Below are 14,490 nucleotides of genomic sequence, written 5' to 3'. Positions count from 1 at the left end.
CACGATCACACACGCTTGCTGGAAGTCCAAGCCCCTCGCCCACAAATCCTTCTTTACCCCCCTCCCTCCAAACTTTTCGAGGACAACCCCCTACCCCACCTTTCTCCCCCTACAGATTTATACGCTCTCCATGTCATTCTACTTTGATCCATTCTCTCTAAATGACCAAACCACCTCAACAACCCCTCTTCAGCCCTCTAATACTTTTATTAACTCCACACCTTCTAATTTCCATACTCTGAATTTTCTGCATAATATTTACACCACACATTGCCCTTAGACAGGACATCTCCACTGCCTCCAACTGCCTCCTTGCTGCAGCATTTACAACCCAAGCTTCACACCCATATAAGTGTTGGTACTACTATACTTTCATACATTCCCTTCTTTGCCTCCATAGACAAAATTTTTTGTCTCCACATATACCTCAATGCACTACTCACCTTTTTTCCTTCATCAATTCTATGATTAACCTCATCCTTCATAAATCCATCCACTGACAAGTCAACTCCCAAATATCTGAAGACATTCACTTCTTCCATACTCCTCCTCCCCAATTTAATATCCAAATTTTCTTTATCTAAATCATTTGATACCCTCATCACCTTACTCTTTTCTATGTTCACTTTCAACTTTCTACCTTTACACACACTTCCAAATTCATCCACTAACCTTTGCAATTTTTCTTTAGAATCTTCCATAAGCACAGTATCATCAGCAAAAAGCAACTGTGTCAATTCCCATTTTGTATCTGATTCCCCCTAATTTAATCCCACCTCTCTCCCAAACACCCTAGCATTTACTTCTTTTACAACCCCATCTATAAATATATTAAACAACCATAGTGACATTACACATCCCTGTCTAAGCCCTACTTTTACTGGGAAGTAGTCTCCCTCTCTTCTACACACCCTAACCTGAGCCTCACTATCCTCATAAAAACTCTTTACAGCATTTAGTAACTTACCACCTATTCCATATACTTGCAACATCTGCCACATTGCTCCCCTATCCACTCTATCATATGCCTTTCTAAATCCATAAATACAATAAAAACTTCCCTACCTTTATATAAATACTGTTCACATATATGCTTCAATGTAAACACTTGATCTACACATCCCCTACCCACTCTAAAACCTCCTTGCTCATCTGCAATCCTGCATTCTGTCTTACCCCTAATTCTTTCAATAATAACCCTACTGTACACTTTATGCAATACACAAATAATGTAGTTTATATGTAATAAAACATTGGCAGCTACAAAGGGAAAGCCACTAGTATGCAATGCATTTTGAGCTGACTATATTACATGGCAAAGCTTAAAGCCATGCAATGCATTTTGAGCCGACTGTATACTACATGGCAAAGCTCAAACTATGCAATGTATTCTGGGGAGACTTAATATAAAACATACACTACACTAGTTATGGAGTAGTTATATTTAAGTTCATGAAAACTCAATGAAGATATATGGAGTCATGAGAATATAATGCAGTGACTGTCCTAAGTATATAAACCCTGAGTTTTACAACAGATATGTAAAGAAGAAATTTAATTACAATGACAATTCAAGTAATAAAACTTTTAACCCTTTGAGGGTCGACAGGCCCACTCCGAAACTTGTTCTCAAGGTCGGCCAAATTTCAAAAAAAAAAAAAAAATTATTTTTTCTTATGAAAAGATAGAGAATCTTTTCCCGATCATAATGACACCAAAAGTATGAAATTTGATGGAAAACATACGGAATTAAGCTCTCGCGAAGTTAGCGGTCTTGACGATGTTTAAGTATCGGCGATTTTGCCCACTTTGAGCCCTATTTTCGACCAATTCCAATGTACTAGTCGACAAAAATCATAACTATTTCGCTAGAACTCCATTTTTTCTATTGAATGAGTGCAAGAAACCACCCATTTACCAATTTCAACCATCCAATAAAGTGGTCAGAATTTAGCAATTTTGCCAATTTCACACAAATTTCAAAAGATGCCAATTTCCAAATAGGGTCCAGAATAAACAAAGAAGACATTCCCGGCACTAAAATAACAAGTTCTCTGTTCGTTAGTCACATCCCCAGGCCTCTCTTATATTTCTTTGGCTTTCCACTTTGAATTTTTATTCTTACAAAAAATAGAAGATTTACTGTTATGCAGACTACTGCATTAGTGTAGAAATGGTATAAATAATATCAGCGCTCTTGTGAAAGAATATTAGACTCACCAGTTGATGTGTATTGGATGCCTGGCATGATTTGTTTACTTTTGAACTTTGATAAAAATCGAACATTTCTGCTACTTTGCACTCAATTTCAAGGTACTTTTCATTGTAAAACCAGTCAAAATCACCTCAATTTCTGTAATATGTCTTCCATTCTATAAAATGAGAACAAGAAAACTAGAATACAACAATAAACACCATACGAAAATACAGTGCAAAGTCGCTGTTTTATTCCAAAAACACGGTCAAAGTTTTTTTTTCTCATTACGCACTGTGTGCTGCAGGATTTTTTTTATACTGCGCACACTGACCACAGACCCATTCTTTCATATGTAGGCCTACCAGCTTTCTCTCATTAGATTTGAAGGCACTGGAATTTAGGCGTACTAGTACGTCAAAAACCCTGGGTCGTAAGCCATACTAGTACGGCCGAAACCCTCAAAGGGTTAATATCCTTCATAAGAGGTGACTAAAATGCCAGGACCAAGGTGCTAGTAACCCCTTCTCCTGTATAAATTACTGAATGCTGGGAACAAGGTGCTAGTAACCCCTTCTCCTGTATAAATTACTGAATGGTGGGAACAAGGTGCTAGTAACCCCTTCTCCTGTATAAATTACTGAATGCTAGGAACAAGGTGCTAGTAACCCCTTCTCCTGTATAAATTACTGAATGGTGGGAACAAGGTGCTAGTAACCCCTTCTGTATAAATTACTGAATGCTAGGAACAAGGTGCTAGTAACCCCTTATGTATGAATTACTGAATATTGGGAACAAGGTGCTAGTAACCCCTTCTCCTGTATAAATTACTGAATGCTGGGAACAAGGTGCTAGTAACCCCTTATGTATGAATTACTGAATATTGGGAACAAGGTGCTAGTAACCCCTTCTCCTGTATAAATTATTAAATGCTGGGAACAAGGTGCTAGTAACCCCTTCTCCTGTATAAACTACTGAATGCTGGGAACAAGGTGCTAGTAACCCCTTCTCCTGTATAAATTATTAAATGCTGCAAACAAGGTGCTAGTAACCCCTTCTCCTGTATAAATTACTGAATGCCAGGAACAAGGTGCTAGTAACCCCTTCTGTATAAATTACTGAATGCTGGGAACAAGGTGCTAGTAACACCTTCTCCTGTATAAATTATTAAATGCTGAGAACAAGGTGCTAGTAACCCCTTCTCCTGTATAAATTACTAAATGCTGAGAGCAAGGTGCCAGTAAACTCTTCTCCAGTATAAATTACTAAATGCTGAGAACAAGGTGCTAGTAACCCCTTCTCCTGTAGAAATTATTAAATGCTGGGAACAAGGTGCTAGTAACACCTTCTCCTGTATAAATTATTAAATGCTGGGAACAAGGTGCTAATAACCCCTTCTCCTGTATAAATTATTAAATGCTGGGAACAAGGTGCTAGTAACCCCTTCTCCTGTATAAATTATTAAATGCTGGGAACAAGGTGCTAGTAACACCTTCTCCTGCATAAATTATTAAATGCTGGGAACAAGGTGCTAGTAACACCTTCTCCTGTATAAATTATTAAATGCTGGGAACAAGGTGCTAGTAACTCCTCCTGTACAAATTATTAAATGCTGGGAAGGTGCTAGTGACTCCTTCTCCTATCAAATTATTAAATGCTGGGAACAAGGTGCTAGTAACACCTTCTCCTGTATAAATTATTAAATGCTGGGAACAAGGTGCTAGTAACCCCTTCTCCTGTATAAATTATTAAATGCTGGGAACAAGGTGCTAGTAACCCCTTCTCCTGTATAAATTATTAAATGCTGGGAACAAGGTGCTAGTAACACCTTCTCCTGTATAAATTATTAAATGCTGGGAACAAGGTGCTAGTAACTCCTCCTGTACAAATTATTAAATGCTGGGAAGGTGCTAGTGACTCCTTCTCCTATCAAATTATTAAATGCTGGGAACAAGGTGCTAGTAACACCTTCTGTATAAATTATTAAATGCTGGGAACAAGGTGCTAGTAACTCCTCCTGTACAAATTATTAAATGCTGGGAAGGTGCTAGTGACTCCTTCTCCTATCAAATTATTAAATGCTGGGAACAAGGCGCTAGTAACACCTTCTCCTGTATAAATTATTAAATGCTGGGAACAAGGTGCTAGTAACCCCTTCTCCTGTATAAATTATTAAATGCTGGGAACAAGGTGCTAGTAACACCTTCTCCTGTATAAATTATTAAATGCTGGGAACAAGGTGCTAGTAACTCCTCCTGTACAAATTATTAAATGCTGGGAAGGTGCTAGTGACTCCTTCTCCAATCAAATTATTAACCCTTTCAGGGTCCGTCCCGTAGATCTACGGCTTTACGTTCAGGGTCCAAACCGTAGATCTACGCCATGAGCTCAGCTCACTCTGATAAACTGTGAGTGGTACATTTGGGCCTAGATATGAGAGAATACATCTATGTGGTATGTGTGCACCACATAAAACAGATCCTGCAGCACACTGTGTATAATGAGAGAAAAAAAATGAAATCATGATTTTTCGATTAAAACAGCAACTTTGCAGTGTTTTTTCGTATGTTTTTTATAGTTGTATTTGCGATTTCTTGGTCTCATTTGATAGAATGGAAGACATATTACAGAAATAGAGATGATTTTGATTGGTTTTAGCACTGGAAATGGCTTGAAACTGAGCTCAAAGTAGCAGAAATGTTAAATTTTTGCCGATATTCAAGAGTAAACAAACGACCTCACACGTCTAATACACTTCAGCTGGTGGGTCTAATATACATTCACAAATATGGTGATGATATTTATACAATTATTACAGTATTGCATAACAGTAAATCTTCTATTTTTTGGTGTGAATAAAAATTCATTATGTGAATAAAAAATCAAAATGGAATTTATTTGTAAAGCCTCAAAACATAACTAATGAACAGAGGAAATGTTAGTTTAGTGCCAGGAATGCCTACATTGTTCATTCTGGACCCTATTTTGAAATTGGAATATTTTGAACTTTGTGTTAAATTGCCCAAATTAACAATTTCCGATCACTTTATTTTGTAGTTGAAACAGTTGACTTGGCGATTTCTTGTGCTCAATCGATAGAATAGAAGTAATACTAGTGAAATAGCTAAGAATTTGGTTGATTGGAATAATGTAATTGGCCTAAAATGGGAGTCAAAGTCGGCAAAATCGCCGATTCGTAAATATCGCTGACACATTAAAATTCGCGAGAGCATAATTTCGTCAATTTTCCACCAAATTTCGTACTTTTTGTTTTATTACCTTCACAAAAAGATTCTCTACGATTTCATAAGAAAAAATAACAAATTTTTTTTTTGAAAATTCTTGGACACTGGTGCGTGACTCCAGATTTGGGCCTTGGACCCTGAAAGGGTTAAATGCTGGGAACAAGGGGCTAGGAACCCCATCTCTTATATAAGTTACTAAATGTAAAAAAAGCTTTCTAAGGCTTTCTTCTTTTTTGAGCCACCATGCTTTATTTATTTATTTATTTATTTATTTATTTAATAATTTGAACATACATACAGAGGTACAAAAAAATACAGGTAAGAGCAGCATGCCAAAGCCACTTGTATGCATAGCATTACGGGCTGGCTTAAAATTAACTTAAGATTAACTAAGCAATGATGTAATCAGTGATAAAACATTATTGTAAACAGATAACAACAACAGCACAAATGAGTATTACAAAGACAGGTCATATGGTTTCATGCATTGCTGTACATTCAATAGAATGGAGTATTCTGTTAGGTAGTGCATTTAAAAAATAACAAAGTTAGATTGGGTCTTAGGTTTAACATTTATGTGATATAATTGTGAGAAACATTTAAGACATACAATTTATAAGGTTCAGTTATTCAGTATTTATTTGGTTTTGGGTGAGTAAGTGAACTTTGAGAAGAGACTTGAATTTATAAACAGGTAGTGTTTCTTTTATATTTACAGGTAATGAATTCCAGATTTTAGGGTCTTTTATGTGCATTGAGTTTTTGCATAGCGTGAGATGGACACGAGGAACATCAAAGAGTGATCTGTGTCTTGTGTTATGGTCATGTGTTCTGTTGAGGTTGGCAAGAAGATGTTTGAGGGGAGGGTTAATATCAGAGTTAAGTGTTCTATGCATGTAATAGGTGCAGTAATAAGTATGGATGTTTTGTATGGTGAGTAGGTTGAGTGTTTTGAATATTGGTGGAGTGTGCTGCCTGTAGTGAGAATTTGTTATCATTCTAACTGCAGCCTTTTGTTGGGTAATTAGTGCTCCTCTATACAGTGTGATATTTTTTAAATTCAATTAAAAAGGTACATTCAAAATTGAAGACAGCGTGGAAATGCCTTCATGGTATGCACCATTTGTTTTCACAGGAACTTATTCAAGAGCATTTACTGAGAAGCTTTATAAAAGAGATGATTGTCAATTCTTTATTGTTAAAACAAATAGGGGCATAAAAAATTAAATACAGTCAGACCCCACTTTGCAGTGTTTCGTCCTACGGTGTTCTACTAATACAGACATTTTAAATTATGATCAAAACTCGCTATACGGCTCCCCCCACCTGACTTTCTAATACGGTCACCACGTCCCACACGGTTGTTTACATTCTCTGTGAGCTCTGTGAGCACAGCATCTCTACATTATGTCTGGAAACTTTCCAAAATTTCAAGTGTTTTAAAGTTACAGTGGTCCCTCGCTTTTCATAGTTCTCGGCAATTGTAAATTTCGCCAATCATAGGGGTATTTTCGTATAAACATGGACTCGCTTTTCATAGGTTGACTCGCGAATAGTAGTTCGTCCAGGACGCATACGCACGGTGTGAGCCGGGGCGGCCTCCCTACCCAGCCAGTCTGGCATTGTTTACGAGTGAGTGAAGGTCCCCTCAAGTGCTCCTATGAAATATTTCATAATATTCCACTCATTTTAGTGCTTGCAAGTACTAAATAAGCTACCATGGCTCCAAAGAAAGCCCCCAGTGTCAAGCCTGTGGTAAAGAAGGTGAGAAATATGTACAGTGACAAAGTCTTGGGCCATTTTAGGGAAGTGTTAAAGAGATGCCAGAAACAGAGCTCTCTCCACAGTTACTTTGTGAGACAGGACTAGAGTGACTCTCAAGGTGGTCCTAGTGGCATTAAAAAACAGAGAAGAGAAGCAACCCCAGAGAAGCAATTGGTACCTGAGGTGTTGCTGGAAGGGGATTCCCCTTCCAAACTGTAAACAATCCAATCTCTCTCCTCCTCCAGTCTCCCATACACTAAGAAGAATCTCCAATAAAGGTAAGTGTTATGCTGTTAATGTTTCATTCATCATTTCCCATTGTACTGTTTATGTACTACATGTATATTTCATGTAAAAAATTTTTTTGTTTTAATACTTCTGGGTGTCAGGAACGGATTAATTGTATTTACATTATTTCTTATGGAGAAAATTGATTCGCAAATCGTAAATTTCGTTTATAGTAGCTCCTTCAGGAACGGATTAATTACGAAAAACGAGGGACCACTGTATTTCATGTTTTATACTCTGATAATTATACTTATGTGTACCTGTACCTAAATAAACTTACACATTGTGCTGGCGTGCAAGTACACATTAAAATCACTAAAAGTGTCTTATTAGTCTTGAGGATGCCATATTAAACTTTTCACTGTCGAGACCTCTGATCACAAACCTGCTCTCAGTGTCGAAAAATATTAAAAAAAAAAAAAAAATTTCCTTACCAAAATCTTAAGAATATTTTTCTGATTGTTTTAAAAGAAAAAAAAATTTGCGATCACTACTTACCAAGACATAGAGGCATGAAGATGACAGAAAGTAAACCACTTATGCCAACTTCAGCGACTGCCGTTCACTCGGTAATATTATTTTTATTTTTATTCTATTTTTTATTTTCGTTTCTAATACTATTTTGTTTTTTCAAGTAACTTTTGTAGCCTGTGAGACCAACATAATACATAAAATAAATAAATAAACACACACACACACACACACACACACACACACACACACACACACACACACACACACACACACACACACACACACACACACACACACAGATGAATCACAGGGATGTTAGGAAGTATTTCTTCAGCCACAGAGTAGTCAGGAAGTGGAATAGTTTGGGAAGCGATGTAGTGGAGGCAGGATCCATACATAGGTTTAAGCAGAGGTATGATAAAGCTCACGGTTCAGGGAGAGTGACCTAGTAGCGACCAGTGAAGAGGCGGGGCCAGGAGCTCGGACTCGATCCCTGCAACCTCAACTAGGTGAGTACACACACACACACACACATCCTGTGTCACAAACCTACTAGAGTTTTATGACAAGGTAACTGAAGTAAGAAATGAGAGGGAGGGGTGGGTTGATTGTATTTTCTTGGACTGCAAGAAGGCCTTCGACACAGTTCCTCACAAGAGATTAGTACAGAAGCTAGAGGAACAGGCACGTATAACAGGAAGGGCGCTGCAATGGATCAGAGAATACCTAACAGGGAGGCAACAGCGAGTCATGGTCCGTGATGAGGTATCACAGTGGGGGCCCGTGATGAGGTATCATAGTGGGGGCCAGTGACGAGCGGGGTCCCACAGGGGTCAGTCCTGGGACCAGTGCTATTCTTGGTATATGTGAACGACATGACGGAAGGGATAGACTCAGAAGTGTCCCTGTTTGCAGATGATGTGAAGTTAATGAGGAGAATTAAATCAGACGTGGACCAGACAGGTCTACAAAGAGACCTGGACAGGCTGGATGTGTGGTCCAGAAACTGGCTCCTAGAATTTAACCCCGCCAAATGCAAAGTCATGAAGATCGGAGGAGGGCAAAGAAGACCGCAGACAGAGTATAGGCTAGGTGGCCAAAGGCTGCAAACATCACTCAAGGAGAAAGACCTAGGAGTGAGTATAATACCGAGTACATCGCCAGAAGCACACATTAACCAGATAACCGCTGCAGCATATGTGCTCTTCGCAAACCTGAGAATAGCGTTCCGGTACCTCAGTAAGGAATCGTTCAAGACTTTATACACTGTGTACGTCAGGCCCATACTGGAGTACGCAGCACCAGTTTGGAACCCACACCTGGTCAAACACGTCAGTAAATTAGAGTAAGTGCAAAGGTTTGCAACAAGGCTAGTTCCAGAGCTAAGGAAAATGTCCTATGAAGAAAGGTTAAGGGAAATCAGTCTGACAACACTGGAGGACAGGAGGGCCAGGGGAGACATGATAACGGCATACAAAATACTGCGTGGAATAGACAAGGTGGACAGAGACAGGATGTTCCAGAGATGGGACACAGAAACATGGGGTCACAATTAGAAGCTGAAGACTCAGATGAGTCAAAGGGATGTTAGGAAGTATTTCTTCAGTCACAGAGTAGTTAGGAAGTGGAATAGTCTGGTAAGCGATGTAGTGGAGGCAGGAACTATACATAGTTTTAAGACGAGGTATGATGAAGCTCATGGAGCAGGGGGAGAGAGGACCTAGTAGCGGTCGGTGAAGAGGTGGGGCCAGGAGCTGAGTCTCAACCTCTGCAACCACAAATAGGCGAGTACAATTAGGCAAGTACACACACACACACAATTACTGTATGTTAGCCCAAAATTATAAGACACAATAACATGCCGGCTGCAACTAGAAAACGCGAGAATAAGCTAGAAAACTTTAAAAAATGAGATAAAAGTGTAGAAAGCATTAAATATGATTTTTCCACAATTCAAAATACAGTGGACCCCTGGTTTTCGTCTGGTGGGGAAATCGTATTAGGATTTCGAGCACTTTTTTTGGCGAAATTTTCCCCCGGGTTTCGTACATTCGCTCAGAAATCGTCGGTACCAGACATGTGCGCCTGGGCTGCTCATACATTCATGATTCACTCTTGGGCACGTTAAATGTCTTATTTTAGATTAATACAGACATTTTCATTAATCCATCTATGATATTTTCTTCAAAATCATATAAGAAACACGTTACGTAGCATATAAACATGCAATGTTTATATGAGATATATGTTTAATAATAATCACTCTTGGGCACAGGGTACATTAAATGTCTTATTTTAGGTTAATATTGACATTTTCATTAATCCATCTATGATATTTTCTTCAAAATTATAAAAGAAACACATTACATAGCATATAAGCATGCAATGTTTATATGCTATCAAGGGGTGAGTCAGTGGAGGGAAAACATTACATTTTCTCTGATCCAGCATTAGAGAAAACTGTATGAATGCACGTATGGCCCAGTCACTCCCCCACTCCACTTTTGTTTACAATCCTCAGCATGAATTATTCATTAATTCTCCCTTTGTTTATAAAGGCATCTTAAGTTAGTTGTTAGAAACAATTAAACTCTGTGAACATGGTATGTCGATGGTAATAATATGGCTGTGGGCCAGTAGGTATAGCCAAGGCAGACTACATCTGCGTGGGATGTAGTCCGCCTGGGACTACAAATAAATACTACTCACCTCTCGCCCTACATTAAGACTACAAATATTTTAAGGTAAGTAATGAATGTTCTGTGTATGTATTTTACTTTTTGTTTTTTAATGCCTAGTTCTATTACTCACTTAATGTAAGTTAATGTAAACTTGATAACCCTACACCTGTTGTGGAATCTATTGTGGCTTTGGGGAAGTCCATGGGGGCTGGATGTGAGTGGCCAGGATGTGGAAGAGTTGGTGGACAACCACAGGGAAGAGTTAACCACTGATGAGCTGCAACACTATAGTTATTCTCTATAAAATTTATTTTTTGTTAATATTTTTGGGTGTCTGAAACGGTTTAATTGGATTTACATTATTTCTTATGGGAAACATTACTTCGATTTTCATCCATTTCGAATTTCAGCCGACCATCTGGAACGGATTAAGGACGAAAACCAGGGGTCTACTGTATCTCTATTATCCTAACACCACATGGCTTTGAAAAAGCAATGGATGACATGTCCATGCACTCTGCCTCAGGCCCAGACTCATGGAACTCTGTGTTCATCAACATGCAAGAAGCCCCTAGTCCCAGTTGCCAGGAGGAAGAAAGATACAAGAATTACAACAAATAAGATAATAAAAAGGATACAGAAGAACAGATAGGGAAGATTTTCAAAACAAAGAACATGGAGATGATGATGCCACAGTTGTAAACTATGTTATGATGACATGTCAGTGCCAGACACATACAGACATGTGGTGCGTATGCCAGACACATACAGACATGTGGTGCGTATGCCAGACACATACAGACATGTGGTGCGTATGCCAGACACATACAGACATGTGGTGAGGGAGCCACAGACATACAGATATGTGGTGAGGGAGCCACAGACATGTGGTGAGGGAGCCACAGACAAGTGGTGAGGGAGCCACAGACAAGTGGTGAGGGAGCCACAGACATGTGGTGAGGGAGCCACACAGGCGAGTGTTAGACACATACAGACATGTGGTAAGAGTGCCACAGACAGACATATGTTACCAGAAACATTCACATAAAACATCACAAACCATTATCTCCCCTGAATAAAATTCTTGCAAATTTTGTCACTAATCTACTGTATGTTACTGTGTCACTAATCTACTCTATGTTACCATGTCACTAATCTACTGTATGTTACTGTGCCATTAATCTACTGTACGTTACTTCATCACTGGTCTACTCTACGGTACTCTGAAAACATTCTCATCAGTACCAGAGTAAGACTGACCTGCGGAGGGAAGAGATCAAGAGTACACTCGATGCATGGAGTAAGACCCGGCAGGATGACTCTTGCATTACCTTTGAAACCTTCTGTTCCTCCATCAACCAATGGAATTACAGAACTCTGCAAGAAGTAAATGATGCTTTACAATTTCAATTTACCCTAAGTATTTTATAACTTGTTTTCTGTCGATACTTCCCTCATAATACAGTAATATGATATTTTTCAAAAAGCACACACACACACAAAAGAAAAGGAAACACAGATGCCATCATTCATTCAATTCCTTTCTTACAAGAAACATGCTAATACCTGGAGTATACCTGGAGAGGGTTTTAGGGGTCAACACCCCCATGACCCAGTCTGTGACCAGGCCTCATAAAATCACAATTCAGATGTCACTCTGAATTGCAACATCGTCCCTCCTTGAGAATGCAGGCACTGTACTTCCCGCCTTTAACACTAGAGTCCAGTCAACTGGTTTTCCCCGAATCTTTCATAAATGTTACCTTGCATACACTCCAACAGCACATCAACCCTTATATAATAATGTAATAATAATAGTAATAATAACATTATTAGTGTTGTGTGACATGTCTCCCACTGAGGAAGGGTGACCTGAAAAAGAAGAAATGATTCTCTTTACATTTAGTAATTTATGCAGGAGAAGGGACTCTGGTGGCCTGGTGGTTAAAGCTCTGGCTTCACACGGTGAGGGCCTGGGTTCGATTCCCAGCCAGAGTAGAAACATTGGACGTGTTTCTTTCCACCTGTTGTCTATGTTCCCCATCAGTAAAATGGGTACCTGGGTGTTAGTGACTGGTGTGGGTCGCATCCTGGGACACTGACCTAAGGAGGCCTGGTCACAGACCGGGCCGCGGGGGCGTTGACCCCCGGAACTCTCTCCAGATAACTCCAGATAAACTACCCCCTAGCTCCTGGCATTTTAGTCACTTCTTATGATATGAATGGTTTACAGAGGAAGAATTCTTCTTCACTTGTCCCATGGAGTATTATTATTATCATTACACAAGATGCTCCTGTATTTAGAGCAATTTTTTGTAAATGTGACTGAAAAAGCACATTATACAATTATTAATGTACTTTTTAACAGCATTTGTGAAAAAAATTCCATTATACAGAGCTTTAACCCTTAAATGGTCCAAACGTATATATACGTTTTTTCAACATCTGAAAGTATGTAAAAAAATGTAGATCTTTTTTTTGTTACATTTGAAAATGTGTAAAAAACTTTTATCTACATTTTTTTTTGTTACATTTGAAAATGTGTAAAAAAACTTTTATCTACATTTTTTTGGTTACATTTGAAAATGTGTAAAAAAACTTTTATCTACATTTTTTTGGTTACATTTGAAAATGTGTAAAAAACTTTTATCTACATTTTTTTTTGTTACATTTGAAAATGTGTAAAAAAACTTTTATCTACATTTTTTTGGTTACATTTGAAAATGTGTAAAAAACTTTTATCTACATTTTTTTTTTGTTACATTTGAAAATGTGTAAAAAAACTTTTATCTACATTTTTTTGGTTACATTTGAAAATGTGTAAAAAAACTTTTATCTACATTTTTTTGGTTACATTTGAAAATGTGTAAAAAACTTTTATCTACATTTTTTTTTGTTACATTTGAAAATGTGTAAAAAAACTTTTATCTACATTTTTTTGGTTACATTTGAAAATGTGTAAAAAAACTTTTATCTACATTTTTTTGGTTACATTTGAAAATGTGTAAAAAAACTTTTATCTACATTTTTTTGGTTACATTTGAAAATGTGTAAAAAAAGTAGATCTACTTTCGTAGCAATACGAATTTGAATGTCGATTTGTTTGGACTGTTTAAGGGTTAAGAGAAGTGACTGTCAAAAGTCAATAACTTACATGGTCTAGCATGCCATCTTCATAAGAGAGAAGAGAGAGCAACATGCCATTAATCCACCTTCGAGCAACAATGGAATCTAAGCCGCTTACTACTAAGTGGAAACTGCGATAGAATTCATCATCAAAGTCTTGGATCTTGTTGTAGTAGCTGAGAAATTTGTTAAGGATGTTATACACTAGTGTAAGTAGTTTTTATGGCTGCCAAAAATAAAATCACAAATTTTAATTTCAACCTGCATAAATATTGGCTTTTAAAATAATTAAAAAAATATACAGTGCATAAGAACACTCTCAATAATAACCAACATGGAGACAGAAACACAGAAGGTTGATTGATCTGTATATTTTGATCCATTTTTGGGATCCTCCTCAACAGATACTAAAGAGGGTCCCAGAAGTGGGTCAAAATATACAAATCACTGAACCTCCGATGTTTCTGTCTCCATGTGGGTTATTATTGACAACTGACAAGTGTAAGTTACACTTAATTTTTTCAAGAACACTCTCCTATAAAGTTATTTGCTACTGTTATATTTTTCAAAAACAACTGAAAAATGTGCATCCAAAATTTAATAACATGTATTACGAAGTCTTTTTAACTGTAATTATGAAAAAAAAAATGCAACACACAGAAGAACTTTATAAGATAACTGACTGACTAACTATCCAATCTTTCAACATTTATGGGGT

General features: G+C 37.8%; 1 protein-coding gene across 1 annotated transcript in view; it reads right to left on the bottom strand.

Annotated features, from left to right (window-relative positions):
- Window positions 1-13,948, bottom strand: part of Uba3 (Ubiquitin-like activating enzyme 3) — a gene marked incomplete at its 5' end in the record, with an annotated part of 42,189 nt that extends 28,241 nt beyond the window's left edge. Inside the window, 2 exon segments of the mRNA XM_070102253.1 lie at window positions 11,907-12,023; window positions 13,801-13,948. Of these exon segments, the coding sequence (XP_069958354.1) occupies window positions 11,907-12,023; window positions 13,801-13,948 (265 nt within the window).
- Window positions 13,949-14,490: the final 542 nt, after the last annotated feature.

The sequence above is a fragment of the Cherax quadricarinatus genome, chromosome 81, assembly GCF_038502225.1.
Source record: "Cherax quadricarinatus isolate ZL_2023a chromosome 81, ASM3850222v1, whole genome shotgun sequence".
NCBI classification, from domain to species: Eukaryota; Metazoa; Arthropoda; class Malacostraca; order Decapoda; family Parastacidae; genus Cherax; species Cherax quadricarinatus.
Note: the sequence above shows the minus strand (reverse complement) of the source record. Positions and strands in the feature narration are given on the sequence as shown.